The sequence below is a fragment of the Channa argus genome, chromosome 12 (genome assembly GCF_033026475.1).
Source record: "Channa argus isolate prfri chromosome 12, Channa argus male v1.0, whole genome shotgun sequence".
Lineage (NCBI taxonomy): Eukaryota > Metazoa > Chordata > Actinopteri > Anabantiformes > Channidae > Channa > Channa argus.
Genome location: NC_090208.1, coordinates 2,170,081 through 2,192,220, shown reverse-complemented (window position 1 = coordinate 2,192,220; position 22,140 = coordinate 2,170,081). Strand labels below are relative to the sequence as shown.

Here is a 22,140-nt window from a genome sequence, read left to right as displayed (position 1 = left end):
ACTCGCCTCTTCACCTCTTTTCCACACTCACCGTTGCTCTGAACCGTTGACCCTAAGTACTTAAAGTCCTGCACCTTCTTCACCTCTGCTCCCTGTAACCTCACTGTTCCACCTGGGTCCCTCTCATTGACACACATGTATTCTGTCTTGCTGCGGCTAAGCTTCATTCCTCTGTTTTCCAGAGCAGACCTCCACCTCTCTAGATTTTCCTCCACCTGCTCCCTGCTCTCACTACAAATAACAATGTCATCTGCAAACATCATAGTCCATGGAGATTCCTGTCTAACCTCATCTGTCAGCCTGTCCATCACCAGAGCAAACAAGAAGGGGCTCAGAGCTGATCCTTGATGCAGTCTCCTTGTCCACTTTCCTCTTTCCAGATGACACACCGAGTACCCTCCTACCTGTCTCCCTGATCAAATTAGCTGTAGTGGTCCAGTCATCTGGAAGCACCTCCAAACCACCCAGAGTCTGTCTCAGCTCCTCCCTGAAAACTACTCGACATTCTTCCTTTTTCAACTTCCACCACTTCGTCCTCTGCTCTGCCTTAGTCCTCTTCATCTTCCTCACCACCAGCATCATTTTACACACCACCATCCTGTGTTGTCTGGCTACACTCTCCCCTACCAATGCTTTACAGTCACTGATCTCTTTCAGATTACAACGTCTACACAACATGTCGTCCACCTGAGTGCTTCTACCTCTGCTCTTGTACGTCAACCTATGTTCCTGCCTCTTCTGGAAGAAAGTGTTCACTACAGCCATTTCCATCCTCTTTGCAAAGTCTACCACCATCTGTCTTTCTGCGTTCCTGTCCTGAAGACCAAACCTGTCCATCACATTCTCATCACCTCTGTTCCCTTCACCTACATGTCCATTGAAATCTGCACCAATCACCACTCTCTCACCTCTGGTGATGCTCTGCATCACTTCATCTAACTCACTCCAGAATTTCTCCTTCTCTTCTAACTCACATCCTACCTGTGGTTCATAACCACCGACAACATTAAACATCACGCCTTCAATTTCCAGCTTCAGACTCATCAACCTGTCTGATACTCTTTTCACCTCTAGAACATTCCTCACCAACTCCTCTTTCAGGATAACTCCTACTCCATTTCTCTTCCTATCTGACCCATGGTAGAACAACTTGAACCCTGCTCCTAAGCTTCTAGCCTTGCTACCTTTCCACCTGGTCTCCTGGACACACAGTGTGTCCACCTTCCTTATCTGCATCATGTCAACCAACTCCCTGGTCTTCCCTGTCATAGTACCAACATTCAAAGTCCCTACTGTCAGTCCTACATTCTTAGCTTTCCTCTTCTCTCTCTGCCTACGAACACACTTTCCTCCTCTTCTTCTTCGTCTTCGACCAACAGTAGTCCAATTTCCACCGGTACCCTGTAGGTCAACAGCACCGGTGGAGGTCGTTGTTAACCTGGGCCCCGACCGATCCGGTATGGAAGTCAGATGTGTTTTATATTGGATGCCCTTCCTGACACAACCCTCTGGATTTATCCAGACTTGGGACTGGCACAAGAAGACAACGATTTGTGTCACCTTGCAGTTGCATTGTCTTTGTAATTTACTATGAAAATATAATAGATATGTACAGTTGTTTACTTGATTTACTCAAGTATCATTTTGTGTCCTTGGAGTTACACTATGCAGCAATGGTTAGAAAGTCTGTTTAATCATATGACAGCATTTCTGATTATTTCTGTGGAAAAACTAATATGGTAGAATCCACACAGTAACAAAGTGTCCTTCCTTTTATTATAAAGTTAATGCTGAATAAAAGGGAAGGAGAGTGATAAAGTTGTTTTTGGTGAATGCTCTGCTTATATCCAAAGCTTAGGTTCACGAAGCAACAATCTCATTTCTGGTTTCTCTGGCTCAGTAAAAATATTCTGGACATACAGCAGTTACATTTTAGTCTCAATGGCTCTCAGTATTTCTGTTCATTCTATGGGTGTGGCCTGTAAATTACCTGTGGGTATTTATGTTGATATGTTTACTGCAGTATTTTGCCTTTTGAATGTACTGTAGGTTTGCTGGTCCTTTAAGCAGCAGATCAGACCAGAACACAGTTGGTTCGGGTTTGTCTGACTCATGGGTCACTGGTAGGAAGCTGAAGTCTTTGTGCCACAGACCAAAACATTTTCCCAAATGGACCCATTCTGTCTGTGTGTCCTCACAGTTTCCCAACATGTCTCAGCTGTGGACATGTATGAGGGGGACCAGTTTGTCCTGCTGCACTGTGAGTTTCCCACTTTTGACGTGAACAATCCCACAGTGGTGTGGAGCCGCTCTGATCTCAGTCCTTCAACCGTCCACCAGCGTCAGCAGGAAGGTGATGAACTTAAAAACCAGAACCAGCTTTACAGCGGCCGAACATCGATGATGCCTGATGCTCTGGAAACTGGAGACCTCAGTCTGAATCTGACAGAACTGCAACTGTCTGACAGTGGAATCTACACCTGCTCCGTCAGAGAGTTTATGATAGGACAAGAGAGAGTGACAGACGTACAGCTGCAGGTCAAAGGTCAGTGACAGGTCAGAGGTCAGTGCTGTAGATACAGGTCAGAGGTCAGAGGTCATGTTGTTATTCATGTTCTCCACAGAACGATTTCCATCCTGGGCCAAAGTTCTCCTGGTTCTCCTGGTTCTTCTTCTGATTGTTGCTGGGGGTCTTTTAGTACATTTCCGTCACTATTTCATGTCAGGTATGTCTCTACTACTACATTACCCATAATGCTGATGGTTCACATCTTTACTCTTGTTGCTCCTTGACTGTTGAGACAGACTGAGAGTGAGGAACAAATCAGAACCAAACTGAGAATCAGTCACAATAAGTAGTTCCTGAGTGTCTTCATGGGACAGTGAGGTCCTGTTACCATCAGAGCTGCTGCTGCTGTCTGTCCACATGATGCTGTGCTTTGTTGTCCTCTCAGGCTACCAGGTGGAGGTGGATTCAGGGGTGGAGTCTGTCCAGCTGCCCTGCAAAACCACAGTTTGTCTGCCTGTAGACGCCAAAGTGGAGTGGAAGAACAGTGAAGAATGTATGATACATGTGTATAAGAACGGCTCTGACCAGCCTGGAGAACAGGATGAGTTTTACAGATGTCGAACAGAGATGAAGAGAAAGCTGCTGAAAACTGGAGACCTCAGTCTGACCCTGAAATACCCCACAGATGAAGAAAGAGGAGCCTGCAGCTGCACCGTCTACAACAGGGAGGGAAACATCCTGATGAAGAAAGATGTGAAGCTCCAGGTCAAAGGTCAGTTTAAAGTCTTTATGCTAAGCTAACTGTTGTTAATCTTTATACTAAGAGAAACTGCAGTATTACTGTTAGTATGTTTCTATGAACGTATTTCACTTTATTTCATGACTCTAACAGTGAATTGAAATGAATTTTCCTGGAACCAAACTTTCATTTCAGTGTAATGTAAATATTTGTGACAGAGAGAAACTTTGGACGCCTCCCTCCTCTCACTCACCCAAGCATGTCCATCACTGCATAATGTTCTGTCCAACAGAGAGTGGTTGTTGAATTACTTTGAAATTAATGCTGCAATGTGCAACTTGGAGGATTGAAGGTGGAAACATGAAAGTCCAAATCAAGACACTTATCTCTGCTCAGTGTGAATGTCTCTGCTCTGCTGTCAGACTTGTCAATGATTCTATGTCCCAGAAAGCTTCCACAGCACCTGTCCACATTAAGATGGAGCAGACTTCTACTACTAACAAATCTATTCAAACCAGTTCCACACTGGAGCTTGAACTGCAACAATACAGGAAATAAAAACAGCTGCACATCAACATCTATTTCTGTTCTTTCCTGGATCAGAAACACATTTCATATCACAGTCCACAACAAACTAAGTCCAGTCACCAAATGATGATCAATGATCAGATAACTGACCATGGATGGATTATGAGACAATGGACAAGGTCCTCAAGTCCTTCTTCATATAGGAGTCAGACCCACTCTGAATGTGGACAAAGACTCTTTGTGCTTGTTCTCTTGTCATTTTGGTTCCAGTCAGACTCCTTATGTCCTTTGTGGCTGTTTGATGTCTATTTTTACACCTTTAGCATCTTTTTGTGCTCGTTGAATAGACTTGAGTGATATTAACAGACACTTCATCCAGAGGCTCAGGTCCAGATCTGCTTTTGAACTTCTATGATTTTTTTACCGTGATATTTTAATTTATTTATTAATTTACTAACTGAAGCGTCAGCATATAACACAGAAGGTCTTGACAAAGCAGAGCTTTTTGAGAACAGGCTGCCAGTTTTTAGATTTATGTTCTGTTTCTTTTTGCTTGTATCTGGTTTCCACCTGCCTGAGGACGCTACAGTGCAGTGGTGGGACAGGAACAACAGGACTGTCCACATATATCAGAATGGTTCTGACCAGCCTGAAGATCAGAACCAGATTTACAGAGACCGAACAGAGATGAAGAAAGACCTGCTGAAAACTGGAGACCTCAGTCTGACCCTGAAACACCCCACAGTCAGAGACACAGGGACATATGTCTGCAGAATCTCTGGCAGGAACATCTGGAGAATGAAAACAGTGCTGCTCAAGGTCAAAAGTGAGTTTCCTTATATTTGTTTCGGTTTATTTTTCTCTTGTTGTCTCTCTCTGTCTGACTGTCTTCTGTCTCCTCTGCAGAGAGAACTCAGGACAAAGATGAGACAGTGGACATCAGGAACAGAAGCAGCTCCACTGATCCAACTCCTCTGATGGCTGATCAATCAGTTTGATCAGTCTGTTGATCAATCTTTGATTATTGATCTGATCTGACTTTGGATCAGAGACAAAATGGAAGTGAAGGAGCTGATGGATGAAGACAGGAGGACACTTTGTCTTCTTGTTCTACACCCTGACTCCTCCTGACTCTCACACACTCACTATTGATCAGTGTTGATCTGTGATGTCACATGTAGTCTTTTGGAGACTTCTGCTTTAGATCCTCTGAACTCGGACAGACGTCTCACTCTTTCTAAAACTCTCGACACTTTGAATCTTTGTTTTCTTCTCACATTCAACATGTGACAGTTTTAATCAGTTGATTCAACACATTTTCTGAAACATTTACTACAATCACCAGCTCACTGTCTCCTCTGTGCTTGTGCTGAAAAAGACATCTGTCCCTCTTTACATTCAACTCCATCATCATCAAGAGCATCACTCTGATCACAATTACATGTCCAACTATTGTCCACAGGAAGTGTCTCTGTGTCTGTAGTTTCTCAGTAAAATCCTGTCATTAGCACCACAATGACGTCCATCAAATTTCACAAACGTCAGTCTGTTTTTTAATGGGTCAGATGATCTGATGGACAGGAAGAGACATTCTAACATTAATATGACTACAGAAGAAAGGACAGACAAGTCCAACTCCAAATCTTAGTCCTAAACAGTGGTGTTTGTGAACCTGAGCCGTCTCTGTCAGACGTCCACACCTTTCACTGACACATGATGGACTTTTTCTTCTTCACTTTTTACTTTGACATTAAACTGACCACTGACCTGCATCTGCTCCACAGGACATGACATCACACACAGGATATGACATCACATGCTGCATGGAGAAATTGTGATCATTTATTAACAGTCACCTGGTTTGTGTTTATTATGACCACAGTGATAAAAAAAACAGTGTGTGTGTGTGTGTGTGTGTGTGTGTGTGTGTGTGTTAGCCTCAGTTAAGCCTGAGTTCTCAGTTGTAGAGACGACTTTAGTGATATATGAAGGATCCTGTCTCATGTTTAGTCCCACAGACAGAAGAGTCCTGTCATAGTTATGGATCATATTGGAGATGAGTGAGAATGATTGTAGTGCAGCTGCATGGATTTAAAAAGTTCAAACACTGGTCAAACATTTGACATTAAAAGCTTTATAAACTGCAGCATCACTAACATAATAATAATCTATACGCTCACATGTGACTCACGTCTAAACAAACACAGATTTAAAGTTACACTCTGCAGAACAGAAGACAGAAGAAGAAGACTTTGCTCTGATCCGTCATTACATGAGAACTGATCATGGATCAGTAGCTACATCAGGTTTTACAGCTACTGAACATGTCCACATGTCGTCTGGAGGAGGACACGTCACAGACACACTGGATCAGACAGAAGAAGACTGTTGGACACAGAGTAGATGCTGGTGAACTTAGAGGCTTCACACTTTTCTTATCAGATGATTTGAATGACAGTTGTTGAGTTGAGATCATATCTACGTTCTACTTTTGTCATGTATTGTTTTCAATAAGCTGGTAATTGTCTCCTTTTTTCTGTTTGAGACATTTATTTGTTCCCAGATTCTCTGTGTCCACTAGTTTGTGATGACGTGTTTTTTCTGTGTTTGTTTAATTGTACATTCAGAGATTTTTGTCATGAATCTAATTGAGATGGTTGGTGAGCTGTGTGTTGTTGTTGGTCCTCCACAGATCCAGATCTACACTAGATCATATTTGTTATCATGGATCCAGGCCTGAAGGATAATGTCATTCACTGTTGCACATTGTGTTTAGAATGTTCCATCATTTATTAAAAAACATCCAGATAAAGTAGTTTTTGTGCAGTTGAACAGACTCAGAGCTGCTGTGGGTCATTTGGTGCCTTAAACACACTGACTTTACTCTGTTTCCTCTGGTTTGTAGCTTCCAACATTTGATTTTTTTATTGCTACTAAACTACATGATCAGTTAATGAATAAAAGAAATGAAATGAATGTAATTTTTGACAGAAATCAGGTTCTGAATCCTTGAATCTATAAATGAATTAAAATGAACAAGATGTGAGGATTTCAGATGTCTGCAGAAACTTATGAGGCAAATGTGGAACAAATCTGGACTGGACTCAACTGAAATGTTTTAAAAGTGGGATGTGAAGATCCTACTAACAACATCTGCACAGATGTTTTAGCTATGACAGTCTCAGTATGTGACATATCAATAAGGAAAATGGATTCTTGTGTTTCTTTTCTCTCTTTACAAACTTTTTTCATAACTGATAAACGTTATAAATGTAGATTATTTAGTTTGCGCCCCCTGCTGGAACCAGCTGCCTCCATCAGTTTTTAGGTCAGACTGAGGTCACACTCTGAGATCTAAACATAGATCTTATGTGTCATAGGTTTGATTTCATCCACTGCTGCCAGTTTGTATGAAGGATGAGGATGAACTCACTGATGGTTTTAAGCAGTAGCAGCAAAATTATTCTTAAAGTGACTTTTCATGTGACCCTCCACAGCAAGTAGGACATGATTCAATGTAAACAAACAGGTCTAATGAAGCAAGGACAACCAGCTGAAGAACATGAGCAAGAGTTATTATTCTGGGAGAGAAAAAAAGATAAGAGGAGAAAAAAGCAAGATAGTGGTGAGTGGAGCAGTGAAGATAATAAGGATTAAATATAATACTAACTCACGTTAGCTAACTGCTGCTAGTGTATCAGCAACAAAAAGAAACAAACAAAACAACAAAACTCTTCAGCTCAGTGATCTCACAATGGTGGAACGAGCTACTAAACTCTGCAGGCTCAGCAGCCTCACTTCAAAAAACTTCCTATGCACTTAAAACAATGTCCTGCTCTGTTCTATGTGGATAAAAGCGTCTGTTAAATGACTAAATGTAAATGTTGTGATATGGTGAGTCCCAGGATTTCCAGGTTCATGGACATTATATAATATAACGTTATAAAATGATATAATATCCTAACATAAGTTTCCTTTAAGTGAGTCCCAGCAGTACAGAGAGCTGTAGTTATGACATGTCCTTTGTGAAGCACGAGTGGACAGACTGATGCTTATCCAGGTCAGGTGGGAGGATGTTTGTGTGACAGCACTAGTTTCTCAAAGTATTTTATGATTATGGGTGTTGGAGCCACTGGGCGAAAGTCGTTCACACACTTCACACCTGATCTTTTTAGGCAGAGGAATGATGGTGGATGATTTTACACATGTTGGACCAGCAGCCTGTTGGAATGAAAGGTTAAACATTTTCATCTGGGAGCTGGCTGCCCCCTGCTACAGCACCCAGCCAAGTACTTTATCTGGACCAGCTGCTTTGCTTCCACTGACCTTCTTTAGGGGGGTCCTTACCTGGTGGTGCTGCAGGACCACTGTGGACTCTCCAGCAGATGGGTGAATGGGTGAGGCAGACTCCTGTCTCTGAGTCTCAAAATCAGTAAAGAACTGGTTCTGGTGTTAACTCCTAACAGAAAAGAAGTGAAGCAGAACACAAAACATCCACATCTGCTCAGTAAAGTCAGTACTGCATCCAAAGAGTGATGTAATGTGTAGGAACATATAGAAAGTCACTGTGTGTTACTTTGTGAATGGTTATTACAGGATAATGTTGAAGACATGTTACACTCTGTGACATACATTTCTATCAGAAGAACAATATTAACAGCAGCATGTTGACTAGAGACAGATTTCCAAGACCAGAACAGGTTTTTTGTGGGGTCTTAGACTTTTTCCGCTGTTGTGCTACAGACTTACTAGTTAATAATTTAAAGACTTTTTAATAATGTTGTTTTATTTATAGAAACTTTCTGACTGTTCACTGCATTTCCCTCTTTTGTGTTTTTAATAATGTGATCTCTCTTAGGTAGATAAAAACTCAAAGTACTTTAAAAAACTAATCATTTGTAACTTACATAGAAGTGTCCACTTCTGTGTTATATTTGTTGGTGAGTCTGAAATAAATGAAAATGAACCAGAGTGTAACAGAGTGTCTGCAGAGCATCTGAAAAGAAAAGCTGCAGTAGAAAAATCTTTCATAGGAAACTGTAGTAGTTGCTCTCTGACCACAGTTTGTACAACCGGCTCAAACCAGTTTGCTGGTTACTGACTTTGGGGTGAAGAGCAACATGACATTTATCTGCATGAGACATCCAGTCCTACATGGCTCAGAAGCTCAGAGACATCAGGGTCAACAGCTTAGGTACATTTCTGTTCCCTGCTGTAAATTAAAGACTGACTCTATTTGATATTAATAGGAGACAATGGCTCCTATACAAAACACACAGCCGACTCAACATAAAAGGACAATCAACACAAAAAACTATAGAAAATCCTAAGACACAACCTTGGTAAAAATGGGGACAAGACAAGAAAAGACGAGAGCAGGTCATCTATGAGAAACAACTCACACCTAAACTTTACAAATGGTTTCATAACTGATTACATGACAACTATTCAACCATAATTCTCATAAACACCTTTTTTTATAGCACTGACATCCTGTTTGGTCTCTGTACTTCCCCTTTCTATGGGTTCTTGTCCTCCCAGGTACTTTCCACTTTAATTTTTACTCACCACATACTTTCGGTTCTTAAACTTTATCTTTCATACGTAATTTAATAATCCTTTAATTTTATTATCCTTAAAATGATGATTATTGAATAACAGTGAACTTTATAACATAACAGTCATAGAAAAAAATCACAGTAAAGGAGTAAATATTTATTCAGGGATATTTGTGAATGACAAATGACACAAACAGAATCTGTTCAGTAGAACATTCAGTAGAAATGCTCTGTGACATACAATAGTAAATATTTCCGAATTACAACTATAATATTATAACGGAGATAGATGGAAAAAGTGATGCGTTCATTTGATCACATTTTTTAATTTTCCTGATCATCCAAACAATGTATTTTTAGCAGCAATGTGCATCTTCATTTTCTAATCATTATTGATTACTGATCATGTGATTAATGATAACGTTTTAAGTTTTAGTCCAAAACAAATTGAGTCATTAGAAAGTTGTAGAACAGTGTGGACACACAGCATAGTTGAATTTCGCATCATGAATGAAAAAGAGGAAACAACATCTAGAACAAAGTAGCTTTTCTTGTGCCGTCAGAGGTTGATGTTGAAAGAGGGAACATTTTGAAGACTGTGGAAAACATGTAACATCAATAAATATATTTGAGAAATGATCATGTGAACCAAGACCTTTATTGTCCAACACAATTATCTCAAGCACAAAAATGCAGCAGAACATACAAACCTCTGTGGTTGTAGGAAAAAGGCTAAATGTCACCTTTTTGTAAAGATATGGGAAAATGAAAATAAAAGTGTGCTAACGTCTTGAAAATAGCTGATGTTTACACAGTGTTTTAATTACACCCCTAATAACCTTTGTTGTTTTCAGGCTCAGGACTCAGCTCTGTGCGGAGAGTGGTGCTGGTGGGTCATGAGAAAGTGGGGAAAAGTTCAGCAGGAAACACCATCCTGGGAAAGAAAGTGTTTGAGAGTAAGATGAGTTCCATCCCTCAGACACTAAGCAGTGACAAGAGAGAAGAAGATGTTCTGGGCCTCAGAGTGACTGTGGTGGACACCCCTGGACTCTTCAGCACTCAGCTGTCTGAAGAGGAGCTGAAAGCAGAGCTGGTAAAAGCTGTAGATCTGAGCTGTCCAGGTCCTCATGTCTTCCTCCTCACCATCCAGCTTGGTAGATTCACTGAACAGGAACAGAAAGTGCTGAAGACTCTGGAGAAGATGCTGAGTCCTGATGTCTGTGAACACACCATGGTGCTGTTCACCTATGGAGACAGACTGGAAGACATTGACATAAATCAGTTTATCAGAGAGGACCAGAACCTGCAGAAGCTGCTGAACAAATGCAGCGGGCAGTACCACGTGTTCAACAACAGACAGATGGGAAACAGAGATCAGGTCCAACAGCTGTTTGATAAAATAGATGTCATCTCAAATGGAGGACAACACTTTTATCAGAGGAAAGTTGCTCCATCATGGTGGTTTTCCTTGATACCTGCCCCTCTGAAAAAGGTTTGCAACCTTTTAGATGATCGTTCCAAAGAAAATGTATCATCACAGGGAAACAGAGATGAAGAAGGAAACAGTGCAGAAGAGAGAGGAGATGAAGAAAGATGGAGGAAGAATAAAGAGACACAGCAAAGGAATCAGGGGGAAGCTATGAAAGATGATCACAGGGACGACACAAAGAATGAGACAGAAGACAGTGGAAGGCAAACAGAAAAACCACAGGAGGCTGAGAAACAGGAGGAAATGAAGAAGAGGAAACACAGGGAGGAGGACAAAGACATGAAGGGAGAGACAGACAACAATGAGAGTGATGGAGAGAGGAATGAGGACAAGATGGAGACAGACACATTAAAGGAGGAGATGGGAAGAGATGGAGACACAGAAGGACTTGAAATCCCACCTGGTCCAACTGCTTTTACATCTTAATCATGACACATGTAAAACAGTAAAACATGTTCTTAGTTTTCATTTATTGAAATCAAACATGTTTAAAAAACTGAGTTTGACATTTTTGTCTTCAAATAAAACTCAACTTTTTTCCTACAAGTCCTAAGATTCAAATTACATGTTGTTACATGTCACATGTTGTAGTTTTCACAAAGGCCTCTCCCACACTGGAGACCAACTAATCTTTCTGTCCAAAAACCTCAGTCTGTGTTTATCTGCAGCATGAAGTCTTTGAAAGCAGCCTCCTTTTTCTTAATGAACTGTACAAATGTGTCAATATGAGGGTGAAGAAGATGAGACAATGTCCCTACAGATTAGTGGATTGTAAAAAACGATGCTATGTGCTTCATAATATACTGTAACTATGTCATCATCAACACTGTAAAACATCCAGTCTGTGCTCTGTGGATTTTAAGAGCATTAATGCACCAGTTCAAAATCCAAATCATCATCTGAAGTTATTCCATTTAAACATTAGGAGTCTCCTACTTCAACTAGATTTTGGACATAGTTTAAATAATGAAGGTCTTCCTGATACTTCTGTCCTCAGTGAACCTGGTTTTCTCAGAGTGATGGATATAATTATTTCTGTGTTGACAGGAAATCAAAAGGTCAAAAGGTATTGAGTATATTACTCTGAATGTAATAAAGCACTTTACAGGTCTGCACCAGCTCCACTGTTCAAACCAAGAGGCCCTTTAATCACTCAAACTAAATGGACTCAATTTACCAGCTACAATAGGGAAAAACACAAATACAAAGTTTGTTCTCTTTGTGAGTCAGAACTCAGTCCAATCTGAACACAAACACACTCTTTGTTCTTCTCTATCATCAACTGATTGAGCTGCTGCTTTATTTCCTGATGGAGCTGCAGACACCAGCTGTCATCAACAACTACACTGGTTTGTGTCCAATCAGAGCTGAGTCTGTCAGTGACTCATGAGGAACTAGGGAAGACAGAGCTGAGTGTGTGAAGAGAGTAGATCAACAGGTGTGAAAATATGAGGAAAGTCAAGCTGCTCCTCTTTCCTCACAAGTGATCTGTGCAGGTGTGGACTTGATTCCAGAGTCAGTGTTTCAGTGAGACCAGAACCATGTTGATGAGACCTTCTCAGTCTTAGTGACGTGTGATGGAAAATCAAGTATTATTAAATGATGATTAAATTTAATCCTTAGCATTTTACCTAGTTATAATAACAACTTGTTCTCAGTGTACTTTTGAAGAATGTTTAAAAGATATTATGTTGTTCAAACTTTGTCTCACATATATGTTTTGTCTTGAATTGTTTGCAGAACTGCTCCAAGGTCAGTTATTGTCTAACAGCAGACCATCACACACTGTAGTGACCCAGAGTCACTTCATGCTCACAGGTGCTTATCAAAGTGCTGAAAAGGGAAAAGGTTTCCAGAAAAGGAGAAAAGTGCTGGGACCAGTAGCCCGAGGGTGGAGAATGTTCTGCCCAGCAACAGAAGCTTCTAAAACTAATGTGTGATGTATTAAGTTTAGAACTGCATAGGATGGAGAACTGAAACTCTGTTGATGTTCTTCTCTCTTGCAAGATAATAAACCCCTAAAAGACATATTGGGTGTAGAAGCTTCTTGGACAGTGGACAGTGGTCAGCGCCCACCCTGGAAGAAAAAAAATCCAGCCTCAACCTGGACACTGCCCCCTGCTAGGTGCCGCCAGATCTATGAACTCAAAATTAACAATGGTCAATACATACAGATACCGGGTGTCTGTAAGTGTCATTAACCAAGTTGGACATAGGGGCCAACAGGTCTCAGTGATTAGGGACTTTAAGTGATAGTCATAAAGCTTGTGTAACGGGAGCTTATAAAAGATACCCTCTACCTCACAGAGACGTCTGTGTTGAATTCCGTGCACGGAGTCCCATGGGAAACCAGGGAAGTAAAGGGGCTTGGACCCCGCAGTGGATGCTCAATGGTTCTCAGTTGTAAACCTGGCGAATGCATTTTTCAGTGAGCCTGTTCATCCTGACAGTCAGTTCTGGTTTGCGTTTTGGTTTGGTGATCGTATGTGGACCTGGAGCCGGATGGCAGGGTTACTGTGAATCTCCACAAATATACAATGAAGCTTTATGCAGAAGTCTTGTTGCAGTATGTTGATGACATAATGATCTTCACTCCCACACGTGAACAGTGTGAGGCGGATACATTCGCTCTGCTTAAACAGTAGGAGGATGAAGGCCATAAAGCGACTTTGTCTAAACTTTAGTTTACGGAGAGAGTTGCTATGAAACTTATCTTGCAGTCAGCTCCCACTCTTGGTCTGCCTGATCCTGCACAGCCGTTTGTGCAAACTGTGCATGAGAAAAGCAGCTGTATGACTTCTGTTCTCTTGCAACAACATGGTGGTAAACTGAGGCCTGTGGTCTATTTTTCTTCTAAACTTGATCCGGTGGCTGCTGGTCTTCCTCGCTGTTTGAGAGCTGTGGCAGCAGCAGAAAAAGCTGTTCTTGCATCACGTGACATTGTAGGATATTCTGACCTTACTTTGCTTGTTCCACATGCTGTTTCCTTTATTCTTTTGGAACAAAACACTTCACATTTGTCTACAGCCCGCTGGCTGAGATATAATACTGTGCTTTTAGACATGCCTAACATAACAGTAAAGCGATGCACTGTGCTTAATCCTACCACACTTCTGCCTACTCCTGATTATGGTGAACCTCATAACTGTATTGCTTCTCTTCAACAGGTCTGTACCCCTAGACCTGATCTCAAGAAACGCCACTGACTAACCCTGATCTTGTTCTGTTTGCAGACGGCTCTGCATTTAAGGATCCCACCACTGGTACAGCACATGTGGGTTATACAGTTTGTTCTGAACATGACGTTTTAACCTCAGGTCCTTTACCATCACATTACTCAGCCCAGGCAGCTGAACTCATAGCCTTAACGGAGGCATGTAAACTGGCCGCGGGTAAGTCAGTGACAATATATGTTGACTCGTGTTATGTTTTTGGTGTAACACATGACTTTGGTGCCCTATGGCGACATAGGGACTTCTTAAAATCCGATGGAAAACCCATCCTTCACCATGACAAGGTGGCAGCACTTCTGGATGTGATCCTTTTACTAGCGGCTATTGATGTCTGTAAATGTGCCGCTCACACCAATGGCACTGATCCTGTTTCTCTGGGCAATGGTAGAGCTGATGCTGCTGCTAGGGCTGCGGCTCGCTTGCCACTTCCTCAGGAAGTTGCACTTTTCTGTGATGACTCTGTTGACTCTCCTCCTGTGTGTCTCACTGCTATGCAATCTTTCTCTACTCCGCAGGAGAGGAGACATTGGAAAGCTTGTGATCTGTATTCAAGGATGGCGTTTGGTGGGGGCCTGATAACAAACCTTGCCTTCCAAAACACTTCTTCTCACATTTTGCTAAGTTGACAAATGGTCTTCATAACGTGTCAAAAGGAGGGATGGTCTTGGCACTCACGAAGCATTGGTTCACAAAAGGTTTTACTTCTTATGCACAAAAGTTTTGTCAGTCATGTATGATCTGTGCCACACATAACACTAGATGCACACACGCAACAGCAGGCTGCACATCCACAGCCTACAAGACCATTTGAACACTTGATGATGGATTTCATTGAACTCACTCCATCAGAAGGGAAGAGATATTGCTTGACGATGGTCGACATGTGGAGTAAGTGGTTGGGAGTATTTCCTGCAAAACATGCAAACAGTGCCACAGTGGCAAAAGCATTCCTAACTGAGATAGTCCCTCGCTGGGGTAACGTGATAACAGGTCACATTTTGTAAATGAAGCTAATTCCCAGGTTGGTGAGTTCTTGGGAATAAACTTGAAAAGACATTGTGCATATCACCCAGCCAGTGGGGGGGGGGGCATAGAACGAATGAATGGGGTTCTGAAACAAAAATAGAAAAAATGTTGTGAGGAAACAGGCTGAACATGGTCAAAAGCCCTGCCTGTGGTCCTAATGTACATGAGGATGAGAGACAGACATAACAGTAATCTGAGCCCATTTGAAATTCTGTTTGCACATCCTCCTCATGTGGGTCTAAACCCAGAAACCAGGCTCCCTCCTTCCAGCACTCTGTGTGAGAATGACATGTTACAATACTGTAAATCTCTGTCTACGGTTGTGTCTCAGATATCTCAACAGGTGAAAGCAGCCCTTCCATCTCCAGCGGAGACCAAGCTGCATCCATTCAGGCCTGGAGACTGGGTGATTGTGAGGGAACTTCGTCCAAAACACTGGAAGTCAAGAAAGTGGAACGGCCCATTCCAGGTGCTTCTGACCATCCACAGTGCAGTGAAAGTCGCAGAGAGAGCCACGTGGACGACTTCTCCCCGGCTGTGCACGACGCTCACTGGAGGGCAATAGCCTCCAGGGAGCCAGTCGGAGGAGAACACTAACTAATTTACTCACACTTAAGGTTCTCCCGGTGATAAGGAGGACGAGCGCAATTGGCTGTGCCTGCACTCTGAGTCCCCAAGCCGTGAAGAAGGGGATAAATAAAGAATCCCACGGAAAAGCTGTGGTTGACTTATATGAACTTTACAGCCAAAACAGTGACAAATTCATCTTGTGTGATGTGTGCAGCTGCCAGACCTCTTCTGCTGGCAATGTCTGTTCTCTTCAACAGCTCACAATGTTACAACCAACTATTGCATTCTGACTTATTCCGTGGAGATGAATCACAGTTCAAGAGAACCAATGTTACAACGGTCAACGGATGTGATTGGAAAGTCCTGCATGCTGCTGCACAATTACCTTTGGGAGAAACCAAGGATGGTAATGTTTGGGGCATTGCTGGAATAAAATGCCAAAAACATCCATAGTCTGCCCCGTCTCCTTACACCATCTGCTCCACCTGTGAGTTTGAGTGTTTCAGCAGGAAACAGAAAGGTGGTAAGCTTCAAGGACACTTCCCGACCTGTTCCCTGACTTGAGAATTAGGAAGTGGCCTTATGAAATCCACTCTACAGGGCTTTAAAATGTCTGAACTCCTCTTTCCTCACATCTTGTCCTTCCATCTGTCCATCACGTCTTCAGCAGGAGGACTAATACTCAGAGAAAAGACAGGACTGATGGAGACGTGGAGACACTTCATGTGTTTCTCTCAGTGAGTAGAAGAAATCAAAGCTTTGATTTGGTTTGTTTCAATCTTGTAAGAAGTGATGTGAAGGTGTTGTGGTTGGACAGGTGTTGAAGGACTGGGACAAAGTGAATGTGTCCTCTGCAGTGTGAGCAGCCTGGAAACTCAACATTTGTCTGAATGAAGCCCAACATTTCCATCCACATCTGATGCTGCTGTCAGCAAAAAGACCACAGCAAAGGATCATTGTTACTGCTGGGAACACAAGCTGTGAGAATATGAAGAAGCTACAGGGACAGAATCCTGAAGAGGACAACTGAGGACAGTATGACACATCCAGGAGGATTTCATCCAACAAACACATGGATCAGTTCAAGAGGAATCAAATCAAGATTAAAGACGTTGGATCAGTCAGATCAGAGGGAGGAAGGTGATCTTACCGTGTACGAGGATCACAAACACCACAAACATCTTCATCTTCACAAACAGCTTCAGGACATCAGTCCACAGCCAGTTGTCTCTGTCCTCCTCCTGATAATCTACTGACACTCAGAGAAAACGTTGCTTTCACTTTCACCTGTTTCCAGAGAAGCAGCTGTTGGAATGTGAAGAAACAGGCTGAGCAGGATTCAAGTCCATAAAAAGAAAACAAGTTTGAAGCAGACTTGTTATATGAAAATCTAACAGGGTTCATGTAGTAACAATCTTTCCAGATCATGTTTGTGATGCATTTCTAGTGGCTATTTGTCTATCAAGAGCAGAAAGATTTCTGAATGCAATATCTGAAGTGTAGGATTTGTTTTATTGTGATGCGGCTGATCCTGATCCTAAGGACACCTCAACATGTAGCCACGAGGGAACGGGAATTGAACTACTGACCCTGAAATCTGTGAACTAACCAAAAGATAACAATGCTGTATGCTAATCCAGTACTAGACTCCTCTTCCCATTGGCCTCCGGCTCGCCCTTTGACCTTTTCATCCTATTACATTCAAATTTTGATTTGAAGACATTTATATTTGTTTTATAGCGGATTCTGTCTTTAATTGAATTTATTCTGTCTTAAGCAACTGCTTGTCTCTTATGCCTGTTATTCCTTTAATGATTTGCTTCTAAATCCTCGATAATGACCTGCTCATATTATGTTTAGTAAATGTTTACTGATCAGCCCTAAATTACACTGAATTATTCATTAACTTATCATTTCTGTGATTGGTCACTGTCTGGTTAATTTGACTGATTGATCAGGTGTTTACCAAGTTAGTTTGGCTTCTTCAAATGGTTAATCAGCTCATGGTTGTTGTATTTTAAAAGCATTTAAATCTGTTCTTCTATGTTATTTACATGTATGATCACATTTTGATGCGTTTGGTTTTTACCTTGTTAATTTTGTCACCAGTTCTGTCAGTTCACACAAACAGATTTGATAAAATTACTTTGAACCTTTAAGTCTGCTCTCTCTGGCTTCTGATTCCTGCACATGTTATACTCCAAAAGATACAGCACAAACTGGGCATAAGTCAGACTTTTGTGACAAGATCTAACATTAAAAAGCTCATTGAAAAGTATAAATTATATAACAGCAAAACAGTCCAACTAATCATTTACTACAAACACACTGATACTCAGAGGTGAGTTACCTCAGAGGCTTTATTTGATGCCTTTTGTGTCCAGTAGGAGACCTGCTGTCTCACATTTAGTGAGTGTGGACACAGGAAGAGTGTGGAGGACATCCAGGGTGTGGTACATCATATTCATGTTGTTCTACATTTGTTAGTCAGTAGTCAGACTACAAGATCCAGTGTGTGTGTGTGTGTGTGTGTGTGTGTGTGTTTTGGACCAGCATTGTCACAAAAGTACTACTAGAGTACATCAAATGAATAAGTAGGAATAAGAGCCGGATTATCATCCATCTAATATCTGTAACCTCTTATCCAGGGTTGGTCTCAGCTGTCACTGGGCAGGAAGTGGGTTGTTTCAGTCACAGGGGTGACTTCAGCTGATGGAGTCGTGTTTCAATAGCTCAGCAACAGTAACCAAAGGGCAGAGCTGAAGTAAAAGAGTTCATCTCCAATGTAACTGCGAGACTCTGAGGTATCGTGAGAACACAGTAGTGATGGGCGATACTGCAAGATTTGGAATCGATCCGACACCAAGTAAATACAGGGCCAGAACATTGATTGAATGAATGATTCAATCTTCCTGTAAATAACGTTTCATGTGTGGACAAGACTCTCTGTGACAGCAAACGTAACAGACGTCCCCTGACTCTGAAGAAGGTGGCAGAGTTAATTGGTAAAGATAATTGTAATGACATCTTCCTCTTTTCCACTGGGGTTGCTGGCACCAAGATGTTCCCAAAAGGATGAATAATCTGTGATTATCACAGAATGTAAATCACAGCAAAAGAGGGCACGAAGATGCAGGAGTCCAGAGACAATGACATGGGACACCTGTACTTCTTTTCACCTGGTGGCAGGAACCAAGGGTTCAATGATTTTAGAAATAAAGGGGAGATTAGATATTGGTCTGTAATTGGCTAAAACACCTGGGTCAAGACAGGGTTTTTTAAGTAGTGGTTTAATTACAGCTACCTTATAGGCCTGTGGTACATAGCCTGTTTCTAAAGATAGACTGATGATATCTAATATGAACGTATCTATTAAGGGTAAAGCTTCCTTGAGCAGCTTAGTTGGAATATGGTCTAGCAGACAGGTTGTTGGTTTAGATGAGGTAATAATTGAAGTTAGCTCAGAGAGATCTATGGGTAAAAAGCAGTCTAACAGGGAGTGGGGCCTTATCGATGACTCTAGCACTTCTGTACATGAAGATCTATCTGTAATATTTGGGGGGAGGATCTGGTGAATTCTTTCTCTAATAGCTACAATTTTATTCATAAAGAAAGTCATGAAGTCATTGCTGCTCAGAGTTAAGGGAAAACTAGACTCAACAGAACTATGGCTCTTAGTCAGCCTGGCTACAGTGCTGAACAGAAACCGGGGGTTGTTGTTGTTTTCTTCTATTAATGATAGATAGAATATGTTGTTCTGGCATCACATAGCTTTTTTATACATATTTAAACTATTTTTCCAGGCTAAATGAGATTCTTCTAAATTTCTGGAACAACACTTCCTTTCTAACTTTCGTGTTGCCTGTTTTAAGTTGTGTGTTTGTGAACTATACCATGGAGATCACCTCTTCTGGTTTACTGCCTTCTTTTTCAGAGGGACAACACTAATTATCATAAAAATAATTAACTTGTGCAGAAGTAATGTAAAGGTGGCTACTTTACATTGTATTAACATATGGTGAAGCAAATGATGAAAGAATAATTTCTTTAAATTTGTTGACAGCTTTTTCACTTAAGCGTCTGCTATAGTGGAATTTTTTCCTAACTGCTATATAGTCCGTTATTGTAAATTCAAATGTTATTAAAAAATGGTCAGACAGAAGAGAATTATGAGGAAATACTATTAAATTATCAGTTTCAATTCCATACGTAAGGACAAGGTCTAACGTGTGACTAAAACAGTGAGTGGGTTTATTTACATTTTGGGAAAAACCAATTGAATCTAATAATGAATTAAACACAGTTACTGTCCAAAAGCTGTGGTGTGAACCTGGAACACATGTGTGGATGTGGAGAAGCCTTTGTCATGGCAAGATCCATAGTGGCTCCCAAACAACAACAGTCTGTTCCCAGATTTGAACTTTACATCTCTACCACTGTTCTAAAATGGATTCAGTCTGATTGATGTAGATTGAAAGTATTTGTTGAAACAAGAGTTACTGAAATCTAAGATCTCACAAGCAGCAAGACATGGAGCTTTGTAGACTGTTAAAAACCAAGCAAACAATATAACTCGTGGCGAGTCACTGCCGTCTTTAGCTGGTGAGAGCAGAAGGAGTCAAGGACCAACTTTCCTGTCATTACCACCAGAGAACTGACCTACTGTTCCTGAACTGAGAAACATTACAAGTGAGCAGCTTTCTGTGGAATAATGACACAGATTGTAAAAGTACCTAAAGCAGAGGAGGTGGAGTCCTGTCAGGTCCTGCAGGTAATAAGCATCCAGCATCTGTAGACACAAGGCGTGAATGTAGTTAATACTTTTTAGGTCACTAATGGGACAAGACAAATTTTAAATGCCTCACAACAGGGCCAGTCCACATTCACATCCTCACTAGTGTAAACTCAGATTCGTTCCTGAAAGCCACAACACAACCAACTGACAAAACGGGCTGCAAAAGCCACAACACTTTAGTGTCCCCCAGAACCGTCGTAGACAATTATCACAGCAATGTTTCCAGGGGGTCACTGAAAAGTGATGAATATTTAGATTCCTAAAAAGTATTTTTAGTTTCTCCTGGACCCATTTCTGTTGAGTTGTGGCTTTTTGCTGCACCTGTGTTGTCAAGTTGGTGAAGTAGTTTTTGTATATTTGCTTGTGTTTTGTCTATTTGCATATGTTTTCTCAACCCGTAAGATTGGACTGGATTGTATTTGACAACTTATAAGCACGTTTCAACAAAGAAAGGTTGAAATATGTGTAGTATTTGAAGTTATTTGTGGTCAGAGTGCCATCTAACATGAAAATCTGCAAATATAAGTGATGTGCATGTTTATTGTATTTATTCTAAGAAAACTGAAGACTGAGACATCTACTGAGAGTATTAAATTTCAGTTCGGTTTCAGTTTTAAAGTCATGTCAAGGCACTTGAGAAAGCACTTGGTGAAGGCGGAGAGGAGACGCTGGAGACACATCACATCAAACCACTGTCTTCTTCCTCGGTTTCTCTTCCTCTTCTGTGCCCTGCCCCTCCCATCATCACCTGATTCATCAGAAAAGCTGAAACACAGACAGTTTCCTACAAACAGACAACCCGAAACAGTGCAGTTGTAGATTTGATACAAGTGGATCAAAATGTGGTGTGTTTCTGATTCCGACACGCACCCTGCTAAGCGGGACAGGATGTTAGCAGCAGTTACAGCAGCTTGCTGGATCTTCATGTGCTCGGCCATGTAGTGAGCGCCATGGTCTTTTTGCTCAGCTGACAAGTATTTGGAAACCTCTGTTTCCACAACTCTCCTGATCTCCTGGCTGGTGATGTTGGCCAGTTTGCAGCTGCAGTAAAAAGTAAAAACAATTTAATCTTCATCCTTGTCTCCTCACTAAACATAATAATACTAACTGACTGGGCTTGCAGATGGCAAATGTCATTAGTGGCGCTGCTAATGGGTTGTTCACTGGCGTTGATGAAAAACCTCCAATTGTTGTCAACATCCTCCTGCAAATAATCGGGGCGGATGTGCATGTAATAAGTAATGAAACAACGAAATGAAATACAAAAACTACTTCACCAACTTGACAATGAAATGAAATAATGAAACATCCAGCATCTGTAGAAGCATAGCATGAAAGGAGTTAATATTTTTTGAGCAACTTGACTTTGCTACAGAACTTACAGCAGACTCCTTTATCGTCAGTGCAAATGGGGCCAACTGTACAGTGGTGGTCTGGTGCTGGCTGACTCCAACACACACTCAGATTCACCAGTTTCTTGTTGAGCCATTGTGTGACCGCGGACACATCATGAATTCATGGTTCTACCTGAGTCCAAGTCTGTCTACATGTAACATTGTGTGCTGAGAGAGAAATTATTGTGGAGATAGAACTTAGAGTCATCCCCTCTACTACTTCTGGCCTCTGGACGTGTCCCAAAAAGAAGGACAGCTTCACACTAATAGCGGAACAAGGTCTTTTCTTCCGCAGACAC

At 41.5% G+C, this 22,140-nt stretch overlaps 1 protein-coding gene across 1 annotated transcript in view; it reads left to right on the top strand.

The window, feature by feature from the left end:
* The window catches only part of LOC137137009 (GTPase IMAP family member 9-like), a 49,462-nt gene extending 38,198 nt beyond the window's left edge, over positions 1–11,264 (top strand). Inside the window, exon 2 of the mRNA XM_067522863.1 lies at positions 10,189–11,264. Within this exon, the coding sequence (XP_067378964.1) occupies positions 10,189–11,249 (1,061 nt within the window). The 3' untranslated portion in view covers positions 11,250–11,264. The remainder of the gene's footprint in view (positions 1–10,188) is intronic.
* Positions 11,265–22,140: the final 10,876 nt, after the last annotated feature.